This window comes from Megascapheus bottae, chromosome 5, assembly GCF_031878675.1.
Source record: "Megascapheus bottae isolate mThoBot1 chromosome 5, mThoBot2.hap1, whole genome shotgun sequence".
NCBI lineage: Eukaryota > Metazoa > Chordata > Mammalia > Rodentia > Geomyidae > Megascapheus > Megascapheus bottae.
Window position 1 is genome coordinate 19193414 of NC_143513.1, and position 15412 is coordinate 19208825.

The window sequence follows — 15412 nt, forward strand, 5'->3', positions numbered from 1 at the left end:
ACCAGACAGGTGAGATGGCACATCCCTATAATTCCAGCTACTAGGAAGGTGGAAGCAGAAGAATTATAGGTTTCAGGCCATCCCAGATGAAGGTGGCAGCGAGACCCTGCCTCAAAATAGATAGATAGACAGATGACAGCGAGAAAGATAGGCAGAAGGGCTGAAGGCATGGCTCAAATGGTAGCAGCTAGGCATGTACAAGATCCTGTACTCAATACCCAGCACGGCCACCCCACACACACACACAAAGAAAGAAAGAAAAAAGAAAAAGAAAGGCACATTCAGTAACCTGTAGGTCCAGCTGTCTTTAAATCTGGCCATGAACCCATTCATTTATTCTTTTATGTTAATTGGCTATACTGGAGTATTAGTACCCCTGTACCATCTAAGCCATACTCTCAACCTTTTTACTTTAACTAGACTCTCATATTTTTGCCCCTGGACTACAATCTTCTAACCTATACCTACTGCTAGCTAGGACTGTAACATGTTCCACTATGTCCAGATTGTTTGTTTAGATGGGGTGTCATTCACTTACCTTTTGTCCAGACTGGCATTGAACCACAATCCTCATAGTCTCTGTATCTTTATAGGTGTGCAACACTGCTCCACACAGCTCTACTCATTTATACTTATTTTTATGTATCTTTGCCCTTGTTTTCACTTGCCCAATCAAAAGCAACAGCCCACACTGAGCTTCCTCTCCCCACTTCATACTGCAATCAAGCCAGAGGCTCACTCACCTACAGGGTCAAGGTACTGATAGAGCTTGATCAAGTTCCTTAAGAGGACACCTCTCCTTCTTGAGTGTCCAGTGTTACACACATGCAATGAAATGTCACATCTCATGGGAAGCAGCAAAACCAAACATGAAACTAAGTTGAACGTAAGAGTGACCACCAGAAATACCAACGGGCAGATCTCTGCCTCTTGTGAAAACCAAGATCGCCTGCCTGTCTCTGTCTCTGCTCAAGGACAACGTTTTAACACAAGCTGTTGGTTGACTTGTCTTTGTTTTCAAATTCAAGGAGAATTTTTAACAAGATATCGGAAAGTGTGTTACCTGTAAAACCCCTTGAGGTTAACTCTGTCCTTTACCAGGTCAGCTGCCTGAACGATGATAATATTCCTCAACGCTCTTCCTGCACATGAAGAATTCTCACCATAAATCTAAATGGAAAAGGCAAACATTTGATGTCTTTAAATGTAGAACAATAATGTGACAACTTGTGAGCTCCCAATATCATGTGTGTTCTCTCTCTTTCTCTCTCTTTCTCTCTCTCTCTCTCTCTCTCATATGTATATATATATATATATTAGTTATGACCAAATCTCTAAGCTGGAGACATATTTTAGCCTGTGTAACTACAGACCTATAATTATCTTATTTTATTTTAGCTTCTGGTCCACTTATGCTATTAAGCTATAATAACTATTTTCCCAATACTAAAGTGCTTCACTTAACTATAATTACAGATAATATCCTTTTAAAGCACAAAAGTTTTTGGCATAAAATATCTACTATTTGTTAAAATAGTGCTCCTTCACTGAAACAAATCAAACTTGTAGAGTAAAGCTGCCATATTGATGATACAAATTACATAAAGGTCTTGGAAGATGGGCAAGTATTTTTCCCTACTATTGAACATCTCGCACTATGTCACACTGTGACCACTGCTTGCTTTGAAGCTTCACCCAGCTGCTGAGCTCATAGCCAGTTCTCAGTGTCCTTGTTTCATCTTCAGCCTTCACAATCGCATCTACCAGATTAAAAAATTTCATGTCTCCTCTTCTTTTTTAATCTTCTGATTCCTCCACAAGTCTCCAGTTCTTGGAGATAAAGAAGGGATGATCAGCTCTAGAGAACTCCAGGTCCTACTTTATAAATTACTTCATAAACTACTTCCCCCTCTCTGCCTGTGCTGTCTTCCACAGCTCTGAAATTCACTTGCAACTGAAAGTTACCTGTGAAATCATTATGCATTAAGGGTACATGCTGACATCTTTTTTTCAAATTATTATTTATTAAGGTTATTAGAAAAATTGGGCTCTGGTGGTTTAAACCTTTATTTTATTTTATTTTTTTTAAATCTGCAATGATTTTTTTATTTTAATGTATAGAGGGGTTACAGTTATATTCGCCAGATAGAAGGTGCATTACTTCTCACACATTGACACCCCTTCTCATGTTTTTGTCCCCATTTCCCTCCCCCACCCCTCCCCTCATCTATATAATATACCTGGTAACAAAGTGAGATACTATAACAACATGAGAGTAACCAAAGGGCAACACAAGAGAAGAGAGAAAAACATAATACATTAAGAATAACAGTCACTCATAATTAAGCTCTTGTTTCCATGTCCTGGAGGTCCATTAATTTGGACTGATCCTATATGGCCTCATGTATCTAGGGTTTGAACTATTGTAATCCTCTGCTAGGAGAGTTCTAGATGTGTACTAATTATTACAAATGAGGGAAACCATTGTGTCTGGCTTACACTTCACTTAATACGATTTTTTCCCAAGTCTTTCCATTTATTTACAAATGGTGTGATGTCATTCTTTCTGATGGCAGCATAGAATTCCATTGTGTATAAATACATCTTCGTTATCCATTCATCTACTGAGGGGCATGTGGGTTGGTTCCATATCTTCACTATGGTAAATAATGCTGCAAGCAACATCATTGTGCTAGTGGCTTTAGTATGTCCTTGTTTCTGGACATTTGGGTCAATGCCAAGGAGCAGAATTGCTGGGTCATAGGGGAGCTCTGTGTTTAGTCTTTTGAGGAACCGCCATACTGCTTTCCATAGTGGTTGAACGAGTTTACACTTCCACCAACAGTGTAGTCATGCTGACATCTTTTTACTTACTTCTTGACAAAATTTGATGTGTGTGTGTGTGTGTGTGTGTGTGTGTGTGTGTGTGTGTGTGTGCATGCGCACCAATACTGGGGCTTGGTTGGTTGTTTTTTTCCAGTCCTGGCTTGAGCTCAGGGCCTGAGCACTGTCCTTGGACCTTTCAAGGCGGGAGCTCTATTTGAGCCACAGCACCACTTCCGGCTTTTTCTATGTATGTGTTACCAAGGAATCAGACCCAGGTCATTGTGCATGCTAGGCAAACACTCTACCACTAAGCCAAACTCCCAGCTTCCCTTAATTTTTTTTTTTTTTTGCTCGAGGCTGACACTCTACCACTTGAGCCACACTTCTAATTCTGCTTTTTAATGGTTAATTGGAAATAGGAGTTTTTCAGATTCATCTAAATCTCAGGCTGGCTTTGAACTATGATCATGAGATCTCAGTCTTCTGAGTAGGTAGGATTATAGATATGAGCCACCAGTGCCCAGCTTTTTGTGTATGCGTGTGTGTGGTCCTAGATTCAAATCTGGTACTTAATGAATGCTAGGCAAGAACTCTACCAATAAGTCACTCACAGTCTACCCTCCCGGTGAATTCTTTTTACACCTATAAGATTTAGCAAATAGATTGCTAGTATTTTAGCTTTGACTTGATAGGAACATGCCAACCCCAACCTATACTTCTATAATTATGGGAATATCATTACCTACTCATGACCTGCAGAGAAAGTGAAAAGGGAAGGAAATGGTAACATTTTATGTGTTAAAATCAAAACCTAATTAAGTCATATGGCAGAAAGTTACCAAAAAAGATGGATGCATCAGCAGATACACAACTAATCCTGACACTCTACAGAATTCGTTCACTCTGGAAATCAAGAAACATCTAATGAACATCTGCCAGGAATGAATCTGTTCTAGATTCAGGTACACAATGTAGGGAAGGTCCTCGCCTCAAAAGCTCAGTCTCCTGTTTGTCTACTCCATTTTTTCTTTTGTTTCTGTACTGGGTCTTGAACTCAGGGCTTTGCACTCTTGCTTGGCTTTTTTACCGAAGGCTGGTACTCTACCACTGGAACCATATCTCTACCCTCCACTTTTGCTGGTGAACTGGAGATAAGAATTTCTCAGATTTAACACCATTTATCTGGCAAATATCATGTAACCTTTCTATTAATTACAATAAAAAATATATGAAAAAAAGAAAAAAAAGAATTTCTCAGATTTGTCTGTCTGGGCTAGCTTTGAACCACAATTCTGAGATCTCAGTCTCCTGAGTACTAGGATTATAGGAACAAGTCAACACTATTCAGCTTCCATTAAGTCTTTAGCACAATATGATAAAAAATAAATACATCTTTTCCTATCAATGAGCATGTGGATAAGTAACTCCGCATATATATTTCCTCTTATATGAAGTTTTTACTGTATTTGACCCACTATTGCTAAAAGAAAAAATGTATTTATATCAATGCAGAAGATCTTATTACACATTTACTCTACCATGCAAAACTCTGAGAGGTCAGGGACAGTGAGAATAAGAGAATTCTGCCCACAGTCACAGAAAATTCTATGAGGCAGAATCGAGATGTCCTACCTGTGAAGGAGCATGTTCAAGGTATGGGTTGGAAATCCTCCTTGATAAACTCTATGTAAAAAGAAAAAAAGGAGAGAGAAAAATAAGAATCAAACAGAGACTTGTACATTAAAAACAAATATGCATGAAACTTTGACTAGCCAGGAAATGTCCTGAGAAAGGAGTTTGGAGCTAAAGTTCTGGGCCATATGGATTCAACTTCTTAGTCCCACTTAATGTGTCTTAGTCTCACTCAATGGCTAACATTCACACCAAGAGAACACAACACTTAATTTCACTAGTAAACACCCAAGGACAGCAGGAGCATGGTTTTGGTACTGGTCACTTTATTATCAACAGGACTGGGATTCCATTTTTCTTCCTTTGTCATGTCAATTACAGTGAACAGTGAATTCCATGGATCCCTGAACTACCAGGCACACCCCATTCCAGTTCTCCTTTAAACTTTAATTAGGCAAACCCTTCTACTTAAAGAGTGGGCCCTAAGTAGCATATGCAAGTCAACCCAAGGCTCTGGCTGAGCAGCCTGCTTCCCTCAGGCTCCTGTATCCTCTCTCCACCTTGATTGAATAGAACTGCTTGTCAGCACAGCAGTCTTTCAGTTCCCAGTCTCTGTGTCACAACACTTTCCATGCTTCTCTGAATCCCACTGGACTTTAACCTCCCACAGGGGTTGCTCCTCTTCTGAACTCTTGGTTTTTGCTACTAGCCACATGGTACCCCCTGAGTGCTGTACAATGGGGTGTTTTCCAGGGTGTTCACCCCAAGGAATCAGTAAGCTCCTGGGGAAGTATTAACCCTTCCATTGCTTTGCTTTCACAGCTTATAGCACAAAACCTTGCATAAAGACCTTCCTTCTTCTCATCATTTGTTGAGCTATTTATATATCTATACAACTAAGTATTTACTGAATGGTTTGAATTGTAAGGGCTAATTTTTCCTTTTTAATCTGGGAAACAGCACCGTCACCCACATATGTTTTAAGCACAATGGAGAACAATTATCACTTCCCATTGCAGCATAGGAAAAAGAACAGAGAAACTAACATTTATCGAACTTCCAACCTATGTTTAAAAACTCTTTGCACCTTTATTCCCAGTCTTATGAAAGCCCAAGATTTTAGCCTTCCGCCTCCACTTCTTAGAATAATGTGCTAAATTTACAAAACAGCGTGGCGCCATTGTTTCTGGCATAAGAATCTTTCACCAAACCTTTACCCTAAAGGAAGATTTCCATTTTGTCCTTTCCCCACGCCACAAAGCTCGCATAGGACTTATCTTCAGATTCAACTCAAAACCATCAGTTTTCATCCAGAAACAGAACTGATACTCTGCTAAAAATTTGCTACTGGAGGATGTCGCTGACTCATGCCGATAATGCTAGCTACTCACGAAGCTGAGATTTAAGGATCACAGTTTGAAGCCAGCCCAGGCAGAAAAGTCCTGAGACTTGATTAACCACCAAAAAGCTGAAGTAGAGCTGTGGCTCAAGCATAAAGTCCCTGATTTGGGGAGGGGCGGGGAAGGGAGGAGGAGGGAAAAGAAGAGGAGGAGGAAGAGGAGGACAAGGACAAGGAGGAGAGATTCTACTTGTCTCAAAGAAAACAAGCAAATTTGGTAAGAAAGGTCATTCATTCTTCATTGCTACCATTCTGGTCTATTCAGTTCTTCCCAGGCTTTCTGTGCTCTGAGCTTATGTAATGCAATCACTTATTGAAATACTGAGCAACCTAAGGCATATATATGTACCAGATTTATAAATATGAACACAAATCACCATGACCAATTATTTTCCCCTAAACAGAGAGGAGTTAAAAAATCAATAAGGCAAAAATCAATAAAGAACTGATCACCTTTATTGCTCATCTAAGTGTGAGCATGAATCAGCTCACAAAGCAAATTCTCCTAATCTAGTTCAAGGAAAAGCTTCTGGATTTTGATACAAGCTCTACAGAACTGGGCAGGGTATTTTCACAAAAGAACACAAACCACTTGCCTTTCTCAGCTGCCACCCTAAACTGGCCATTTCCTCACTAGTTACAGTCACACAATTTCACTTCACAGCAGCAACCTTCATAGATGGCTTTTTTTTTTTTTTTCTACAGGCGGGTAAGGCAAGTAGGTGAGGGAGGGGCTCTTCTGCACTGAATAGATAACTGTGTTAGATAAGTGGCTGGCCCTCTGGGACTCCACCAGAGCAACATAATAAGACCTGACTTTTACAGGACACAATTCGTAGATTTGTTGTCACAAACTCCCAGGAAGCCAGCTCTTAACTGCTCCCAGGTGAGTTCTGTTTCATTAACACTTAGGACAGCAGTTCTCAAACTCAGCTGGCTAGGCTGAGCTGAGCTGGGGAAAATCACACAGCTCTTTGGAAATCTCAGAACTGGACTGTTAAAATAGCTTTCAAACCCTGTACTTCAATAGAAATGATTTTAGATTAGTTTTAATACTGACCAAAAATAGCAAGGGCTAAACAAGTAAGGCAAAAAGAACCCAAGGGCTATTCTGTCCACATCTCTTGTTTAACAGGCACAGGAGAGAACTGTGACATTTCATACATTTATGTGAGGAACTCCAGGAGCCAAACCCTCAAGGGCTGCTCTCCATTTACCTGCAAGAGCATCGGAAGAACACTATTAAAAATTCACGCACCCTTACCATTTTAATACTCTTTCCCTCACATACTATTATTCCATTGTTTTAATTCCATCTTTGTATCCTTGAAACCTTAGTTTTATTTGTCCTGTTGGCACTGTAGGGCTTCTATCCAGCCCTAGGGAAATCTGCTTCCATTTACTTCATATTTATGAAGCATCTACTGTTGTTCCTTGCTGGGCACTGGAGGACCCAGAAACAGACACAAGAACAATAAACCATCACTAATTTGTAGAACCCCTTTATCAGATGATCTTAAATCTAAAGGATATTTTAAATCTATAAATTATCTTTCTTGATTCTGAGTTTCTATTGATTTGCTCTGTAATAAGCTTGGATGGTTGGACAACCATCACCAAGAATCTGTTTTGTTTTGTGTAAGACAGAGTCTCAATATGTAGCCCAGACTGACCTCAAACTTGAGATCCTCCTTTCTTGACTTCCTGAGTGCTGGAATTACAGGCATTACCCCACCCTCAAGCCTCTTCTCTTAAAAGGCTTTCACTAGCTGTAGAATCTCCTAAATAGAATGCAGAGATGAGGTGATTACTCCCTTTCTTCTTTATTTCCAGCTGACTAGGATTATTTAAGCTGGAGGCACTGATTCTACTTATACAATATTAACAACATGTTAAAAGTAGATCATTCAATTTTTCTTCTTTCCATTTTAATGAATCACGAAAAATATTTCTCTAGATGAAACATCATGTTTTAAAGAGAAATCACAGATTTTAAATATATCTAAAAATTACAGTCCTTCAATATTCAAAAAATGGCATAACTCAAAAAGATAACTTATTAGCACACATTATTTTAGTTAGGTGCCCACTAAAATTATCATTATTTTTTGTCAGTCCTGGGGCTTGAACTCAGGGTCTGAGCACTGTTCTTGGGCTTTCTCAAAGCTAGAGCTATATCACTTGAGCCACAGCACCACTTCTGGCTTCTTTCTATGTATATGGTACCAAGGAATCAAACCTGGGTCTTCACGCATGCGAGGCAAGCCCTCTACCACTAGGCCAAACTCCTGCCCTCAAAGTCCACTAACATTAAGTCAAACTGTCCATGAGCCAAACATGAAACTTACTCCAGAGTTGCTAGAAAGATCTCAATAAACTATGAAGCAGAAATGAGGCATAAAAGATGTCCTAATATCCTTAGATCCAGTGAAAGCCCTTAGTTCACTAAACAGCAAGGGAAATGAAAGGACAAAGGCTAAATGGTTTCATTGAGACAGAAACATAAATTGCACTATCACTAACTTGAACCCATGTGTAATACAACTACCAGATTCATGGGCAATGCAAGAATTCAACTCATGATACAACTTTCTGTCACCCTCAGCCTCTGTATTCTTTCTCATTCTGGATGATCAAGTAGAACATGAAGATGGCCAGTAGAATATGTAACTTGAGATCTTTACAGAGCTAGAGTCCAAAGCTTCATAACTGGCAGGCAAATTTGTTAAAGAGAGAGAGAGAGAGAGAGAGAGAGAGAGAGAGAGAGAGAGAGAGAGAGAGAGAGAGAGAGAGAGAGAGAGAGAGGGGGGGAATAAAAGTATTTTATGCTTTTGGGGGCTATTGCGAATGGGATCATTTTCTTGATTTGGCCTTCTGTTTGTGTATTGTTGGTGTACAAGAAGACTACTGACTTCTGAAGGTTAATTTTGTATCCTGCCACTTTGCTAGTTTATTAATTCTAGAAGTTTGGGAGTGGAGTTTGTTGGGTCACTCAAGTAGAGGATCATGTCATCTGCAAATAGGGATAGTTTCATTTCTTCTTTCCCTATGTGGATCCCTTTGATGTCCTTTTCTTGCCTTATTTCTCTGGCTAAGGGTTCCAGCACTATATTGAAAAGAAGTGGAGAGAGTGGGCATCCCTGTCTAGTTCCTGATTTTAAGGTGAATGGTTCCAGTCTTTCACCATTTAGTATAATACTGGCTGTAGGTTTTTCATATATGGCTTTCACTATTTTGAGGAATGTACCTCTTATTCCTATTTTTTCTAGTGCTTTCAACATGAATGGATGTTGTATTTTGTCAAATGCCTTCTCCGCATCCAGAGAAATTATCATATGATTCTTATCCTTAGCTGTATTGATGTGATTTTTTTTTTGCCAGTCCTGGGCTTGAGCTCAGGTCCTGAGCACTGTCCTTGGACTTTCTCAAGGCTAGAGCTCTACCACTTGAGCTTCAGCACAACTTCTGGCTTTTTTTTTCTATGTATGTGGTGCCAAGGAATCGAACCCGGGTCTTGGTGCATGCTAGGCAAGCACTCTACCACTATGCCAAACTCTCGGCTCCTGTAATAATGCTTTCTTAACACAGCATTGCCAATACCATGTCAGTTCTGCTCTTAAAATTATATATATTTCATTGTCTTGTGATGTGTTGAGAGAAGGGGACAAAGAAGGTTTCCTGAGTACCTACTTTTACTGAGCGCCTCCCCATCTTACTAACTGCACTCACCCAGTCTCATTTTTCCAGATAAGAGTGCAAGAAAAGTATTTTACTAATGGCCCAGAGCTGGAAAGTGAGAGCAGGACCAAGAAAACTTTTTTTTTGCCAGTCCTGGGACTTGAACTAAGGGCCTAGACTCTGTTCCTGAACCTCTCTGTGCTTAAGGTTAGCAAGGAACTTTACCACAGGAGCCACAGTGCCACTTCTGGCTTTTATCTATTTATGTGGTACGAGGAATCTAACGCAGGGCTTCATGCATGCTAGGCAAGTTCTCTACCACTAAGCCTCATTCCCAGCCCCAAGACAAAATTTTGACTGAGTCTAAAGCCACCCTCCATTTATAACCTGCTGTATGTTATGAAGCAAGGGCTACTGAGCTTCTGCTGTGTGCCAAAGACTAAGCATTCTGCGTATATCATATACTCAATCCTCAAAAAATTCTGAATGACTAGACTTAAACATACCTGTGTTTACAAACAAAGCCTATATCCCATTGCTCTGTACATATCTATTTCAACACAAAACATAATGATGTAGGAGTAGTATGATACATCAAGTATTGTGGCTCACATCTACAATCCCAGCTATCCAGGAAGTAGAAATTAGGAAGTTCAAAGTTTGCAGCCAGACCAGAGAAAAAGTTAATAAGACTCCATTTCAACAAATACACCAAACCTAGGCATCTGCACCTGTATTTCCAGCTCTGTAGAGGTATAGGTAAGAGAATTATATGGGCCAACCATGGACAAAATCATGAGACTCTATTTGAAACAAGAGCTCCAGTGTTAAAGTATTTGCCTAAGAAAATGTCAGATCCCAAGTTCAAACCCTAGGATACCCACTCCACCCCTTCCAAAAAAAAAAAATTAGGAGAGCATCTAACTGCTTTAATAAGTCAAAGAAGGGCCTGGGGTATTTCTCAGTAAGAGATTCAAGCCACCTTAAAAATAAAAGTCATAAATACTAACTGCTAAATCCAATGGTTCTCAAGACTAGAAGTAAATAAGAACTATCTGGAAAGTTAAAAAAACAACAACAACAACCAAAAAAAAAAAATCAGGCATCAAGGTCCTACCTTAGGTATACTGCACTAACCTGTTTGGTAGCAGACATGGACCCTCACCCTTCTGCAAGCCCAGGTGGTTCTAATGGTGACAGGGAATGGCAATAGGATCCTTTCCTGGCTTAGTTCAGATAAGGGTCTGGGAGTACTCTTCAAATATCACCTTCCACATACACTTTGTTGAAGAAAGGGACAAATTTTATTTACCCACAGCTCTGAGGTCTGAGGCTAAGCCTCCAAATGGCCTGTGAAGAAGGAAAGCTACAGTTCATCATAGCCCACTCTGCACTAGTCATGTGGAATGTGTCTGACACACTAGACACAGCCTCAGGCCAAATTCTCTTTGTGCCTACACATTCTTGTATAGCCCACATCACTGAAAGGGGTAACTCTTAATGACATCCACAGCATTAAACTAAATCTTGGTTCATACTGTTAAAAGGCTCCATTCTAGTATAAACATGTTTCCCTACTTCAAACTCAAGTAGAAAAAGGAAAGTGAGTTCTGGGAACATTTTGAACATTTCACAATATTACCTGCTTAGGGAAGATAAATCAGGAAGAACCCAAAACCTCTGGGAAAATACACACAGCAGAAACAAATTCCAAGGCTTCATTAAAGTTTGAACATTTACTCCATTCTTAAGAAATCTCTTTGGTTTTGGTTGTGTTTACAAACAAAACAATAGTTATGCCCAGTAGAGGTGGATGTCCCTGACTAATACAGTTCCAGAAAACCTTTGAAATTTAGGAATCAGGCAGATGCTTATGGCTAAACCTGTTACGTATTGAGAATCACAGCTCAAAGCCAATCCTTGCAAGAAAGTGTGAGACTTATCTCTAACCACCAAAAAGCCAGAAGTGAAACTCTAGCTAAAATGGTAGAATGCTACATTTGAGCAAAAATTCCTACTGACAATGCCTAACACACACACACACACACACACACACACACACACACACACACACCACACAGAGGTATCAAGTAAGCAAAGGTTTAGGGAATATAGCAATATTAGCATGCTTACCTTCATTTATCACAGAATTCTCTACTTGATTAGGAAACTCACTAGTGATAGCTGGACTCTTAAGATGGCATTTTCCCACAGCAGTAAATATGAAAGAGTCCTACTTAATCAGAGACACTTTGAGCAGTGACAAGAAAAATACTTCCCTTCCTAACAGCATAATTCCAACTACTCAATACAATACAGACAGAAAAACACCACCATGATACTGGCACAGTAGACAGTACGGAAGACAAGAACCATCAGTGATAGGGAGGAGCAGGAGAAGTGCTGTATCGCCTTACAGTACTTCATAAACACAAAGGAACACAAGGCCACTCCACAGTGGAGCCAAGAGGACATCTTAGCATGTGATACAAGCAATCGTCTATCTGGTGACATAACATCCCCTGCCTCCTGACTTGTGAATCTGATATTTGTCAAAATGCATATGTGAATTTCTCATGAGAAAATATCAGGCAACTCCCAATTAAAGATGTTCCTTAAAATAAGCGTCCTACCATGTCATGAGAAAGAGTATCAATGTTTGTGAAGTTATGCACCTTCTATCTGGTGAATATATTGTAACCCTTCTATTAATCACAATAAAAAATTATTATTTTTTATCTATTACTATTTTTTACTTTTTTAATATTTTTATTATAATTAATAAAAGGGTTACATGGTATTTGTCAGATAGAAGGTGCATTAATTCACATACATTGATATCCTTTCACATGTCTTGGTCCCCATTACCATCCCCCACCCCTCATATTGTTTTCCCCCCTTCCCTATCCAATTTCAAATAACCAAATACAAATATATCCAATATATCAGATAACAAAGTGAGATACTGTAACAATATGATATAACCAAGGGATCCAAAATTTCATGTGGAATAATAAAAGACCCCGTATAGCAAAAACACTTCTTAGCAGAAAGAACAGCGCCTGAGGAATTTCAATACCAAACTTTAGACTCTATTACAGAGCTATAATTATCAAAACAGCTTGGTACTGGCACAAGAACAGGCCTGAAGACCAATGGAATAGAACTGAGGACCCAGATATTAAACCATAGTCCTATGGTTGACAAGGGAGCCAAAAAAATAGAATGGAAGAAAGATAGCCTCTTCAACAAGTTGTGCTGGCAGAACTGGTTAAGCACCTGCAGAAAACTAAAGTTGGATCCTTCTTTGTCACCCTGCACTAGAATTAACTCCAAATGGATCAAAGACCTCGAGGTAAAAGCTGACACACTGAAAACTTTACAAGAAGGAATAGAAGATACACTAGGCCTCCTTGGCACAGGTAGAAACTTTCTTAATAAGGACCAAGAATCACAACAAATCAGAGAAAGGTTGGATAAGTGGGACTGCATTAAACTGCAGAGCTTTTGTATGGCAAAGGACATAGTTAGTAAATTAATTAGGAAGCCTACAGAGTGGGAGAAGATCTTCACCAACCATACAACAGACAAAGGCCTCATATCTAAAATATATCAACAGCTCAAAAAATTGAATCACTCCAAAACTAATCTCCAAAGTAACAACCATCCCATTAAAAAATGGGCCAAAGACTAAAAGAGAATCTTCTCTGAAGAAGAAACAAAAATGGCCTATAGGCACATGAAGGAATGCTCAACATCTCTGGTCATAAAAGAAATGCAAATCAAAACAACTGCAAGATTCCACCTCACTCCAGTTAGAATGGCCAGGATCAGGAAAACAAATAACAACAGATGCTGGAGGGGATGTGGCCAGGAGGGATCACTACTACACTGTTGGTGGGAGTGCAAACTCATTCAGCCACTATGGAAAGCAGTATGGCAGTGCCTCAAAAGGCTAAACATAGAGCTTCCCTATGACCCAGCAATTCCACTACTTGGCATTTACCCAACCATCCAGAAACTAGGACATACTAAATCCACTAGCACAACAATGTTCATTGCAGCATTATTCACCATAGAAAAGATATGGAACCGACCTAGATGTCCCTCAGTTGATGAGTGGATCAACAAGATGTGGTATTTGTACAGAATGGAATTCTATGCTGTCAGAAAAAACGACATCGACCCATTTGTTAGGAAATGGAAAGACTTAGAAAAAAATCATATTAAGTGAAGTAAGCCAGACTCAAAGGAAGTTAGGCTCAATGGTTTCCCTTATTTGTCATAATAAAAAATAAGTGTCCTAATCGCAAGCATGTATGCACAAAATATTGACTACAGGATGGTATATGCAGGGGAGGATTGCAATGATATAACTGCTTTGTACATCTTACAGTTAAACAAAATGAATACCAGGACGCTGAAATATATCAAAATCACATACAATAAATGTAATAATGTCATCTGGTGGAAGAAAAAACTTACTATTTCTCAATAAAATACACCAAAAATTACCATCTGAGGTCACTGGGCTCATTCCATAGCCTTCACCTAAACTACCTAAAACAATTGGAATCTACTGCAGACCTGAGGTACCATTTTTGGAAAATAAAGTTATACTGGAACACAAGCACAATTTATTTTCAAATCAATTCTGGCTGCTTCTCAGCTACAGGAAGAGTTAAGTGGGGCCGCTAAGCCTAAAGTATTTACTTTGTGGTCCTCTATTCACTAGTTCTGGTCTACTGGATCAAACTTACAGAGCAAAACAAGCTCTACAATCTCTCCAGTGATATACTGTAATGCTTAATAAATCTTAACAAAATTTACCACTGCAATTTAAGCTTATTAATATCCTCCCAAACTGCTAGAAGTACATTTCCATTTTTCCAATGTTACATAAAAGTAAGAGTAGCCAAAAAAATGTAGGAGATGCTAATCTAATGGTACAAAGTTCTGGTTCTACAAAACGAGTAAATCTAAGTGATACACTAAGCCATACACACACTGTATGGCTGTTTCACAGGCATATTCTTAATCTCCAAATTTAGTGAATTATATACATTAAATAAGTATAGCTTTTCATATGACAATCATAACTCAATAAAGAGATTTAAAAAAAAATGAGAAATGAACAATCAATTCATTAACTCCTGCTTTTAACCTGAGAATCTATACCATAATCGATACCATAAGCCATAGTCTGGACAAGTCTAGACTATACCAAATTAATGTTAAAGACAACTGCATACACATACACATACAAACACACTAGTAAATCCAAGAATGTGCTATGTTGTTTCACATATCTGAATCCTGTGCACAATATTCTTTCTGCTTGGAATAACTTCCTCTCATATATTTACATTTTCATATAGTGTATATTAAGATGCTTTCATATATGTTCAAATCTCCATTTCGAATTTCTTTAATGCTTCCAAAGTATTTTAGATTCCAGATATTTATATTTATATTTCTCCATTTATTCTAACAATCTTAAAGATAGGGTTTTACCCTGTACAACTACAAATGCCCAGCATTTAACATGATGCTCTGCCTATTGTTAATTCTCATTAAATATCTTAAAAGAGAAGGGACTCAGATTCTTGAACAAATTCCTTAGCTCTGTCCACCTCTGGGTGGAAGAGCCTCTTTCTCTGGGCACTGCCCCTTGGCTGCTTGTGTTGTAGTTAATAGTGGAGTTCTGAGCTTACACTGTTTGAATGCAAAGCCTATCCACCCTTCTTAAAAGTTGTGTCCTTGAACAAGTTCTTTTAACTTCATTGTATCTATGTTCTCTTTAGTGGGTGAGACAAAAACAAAACAAAACAACAAAAACCTACTCATAAGATTGTAAAGAATGACTGAAAACAGCAA

General features: G+C 38.9%; 1 protein-coding gene across 2 annotated transcripts in view; it reads right to left on the reverse strand.

Annotated features, from left to right (window-relative positions):
• Positions 1-15412, reverse strand: part of Rapgef5 (Rap guanine nucleotide exchange factor 5) — a 233291-nt gene that overhangs the window by 190331 nt on the left and 27548 nt on the right. For both annotated transcript variants that reach the window (XM_090332742.1, XM_090332741.1), the window contains exons 2-3: positions 4459-4509; positions 1064-1170 (exon numbers count right to left, since the gene is read on the reverse strand). In XM_090332742.1, coding sequence (XP_090188868.1) covers positions 1064-1170; positions 4459-4509 — 158 coding nt within the window. The remainder of the gene's footprint in view (positions 1-1063; positions 1171-4458; positions 4510-15412) is intronic.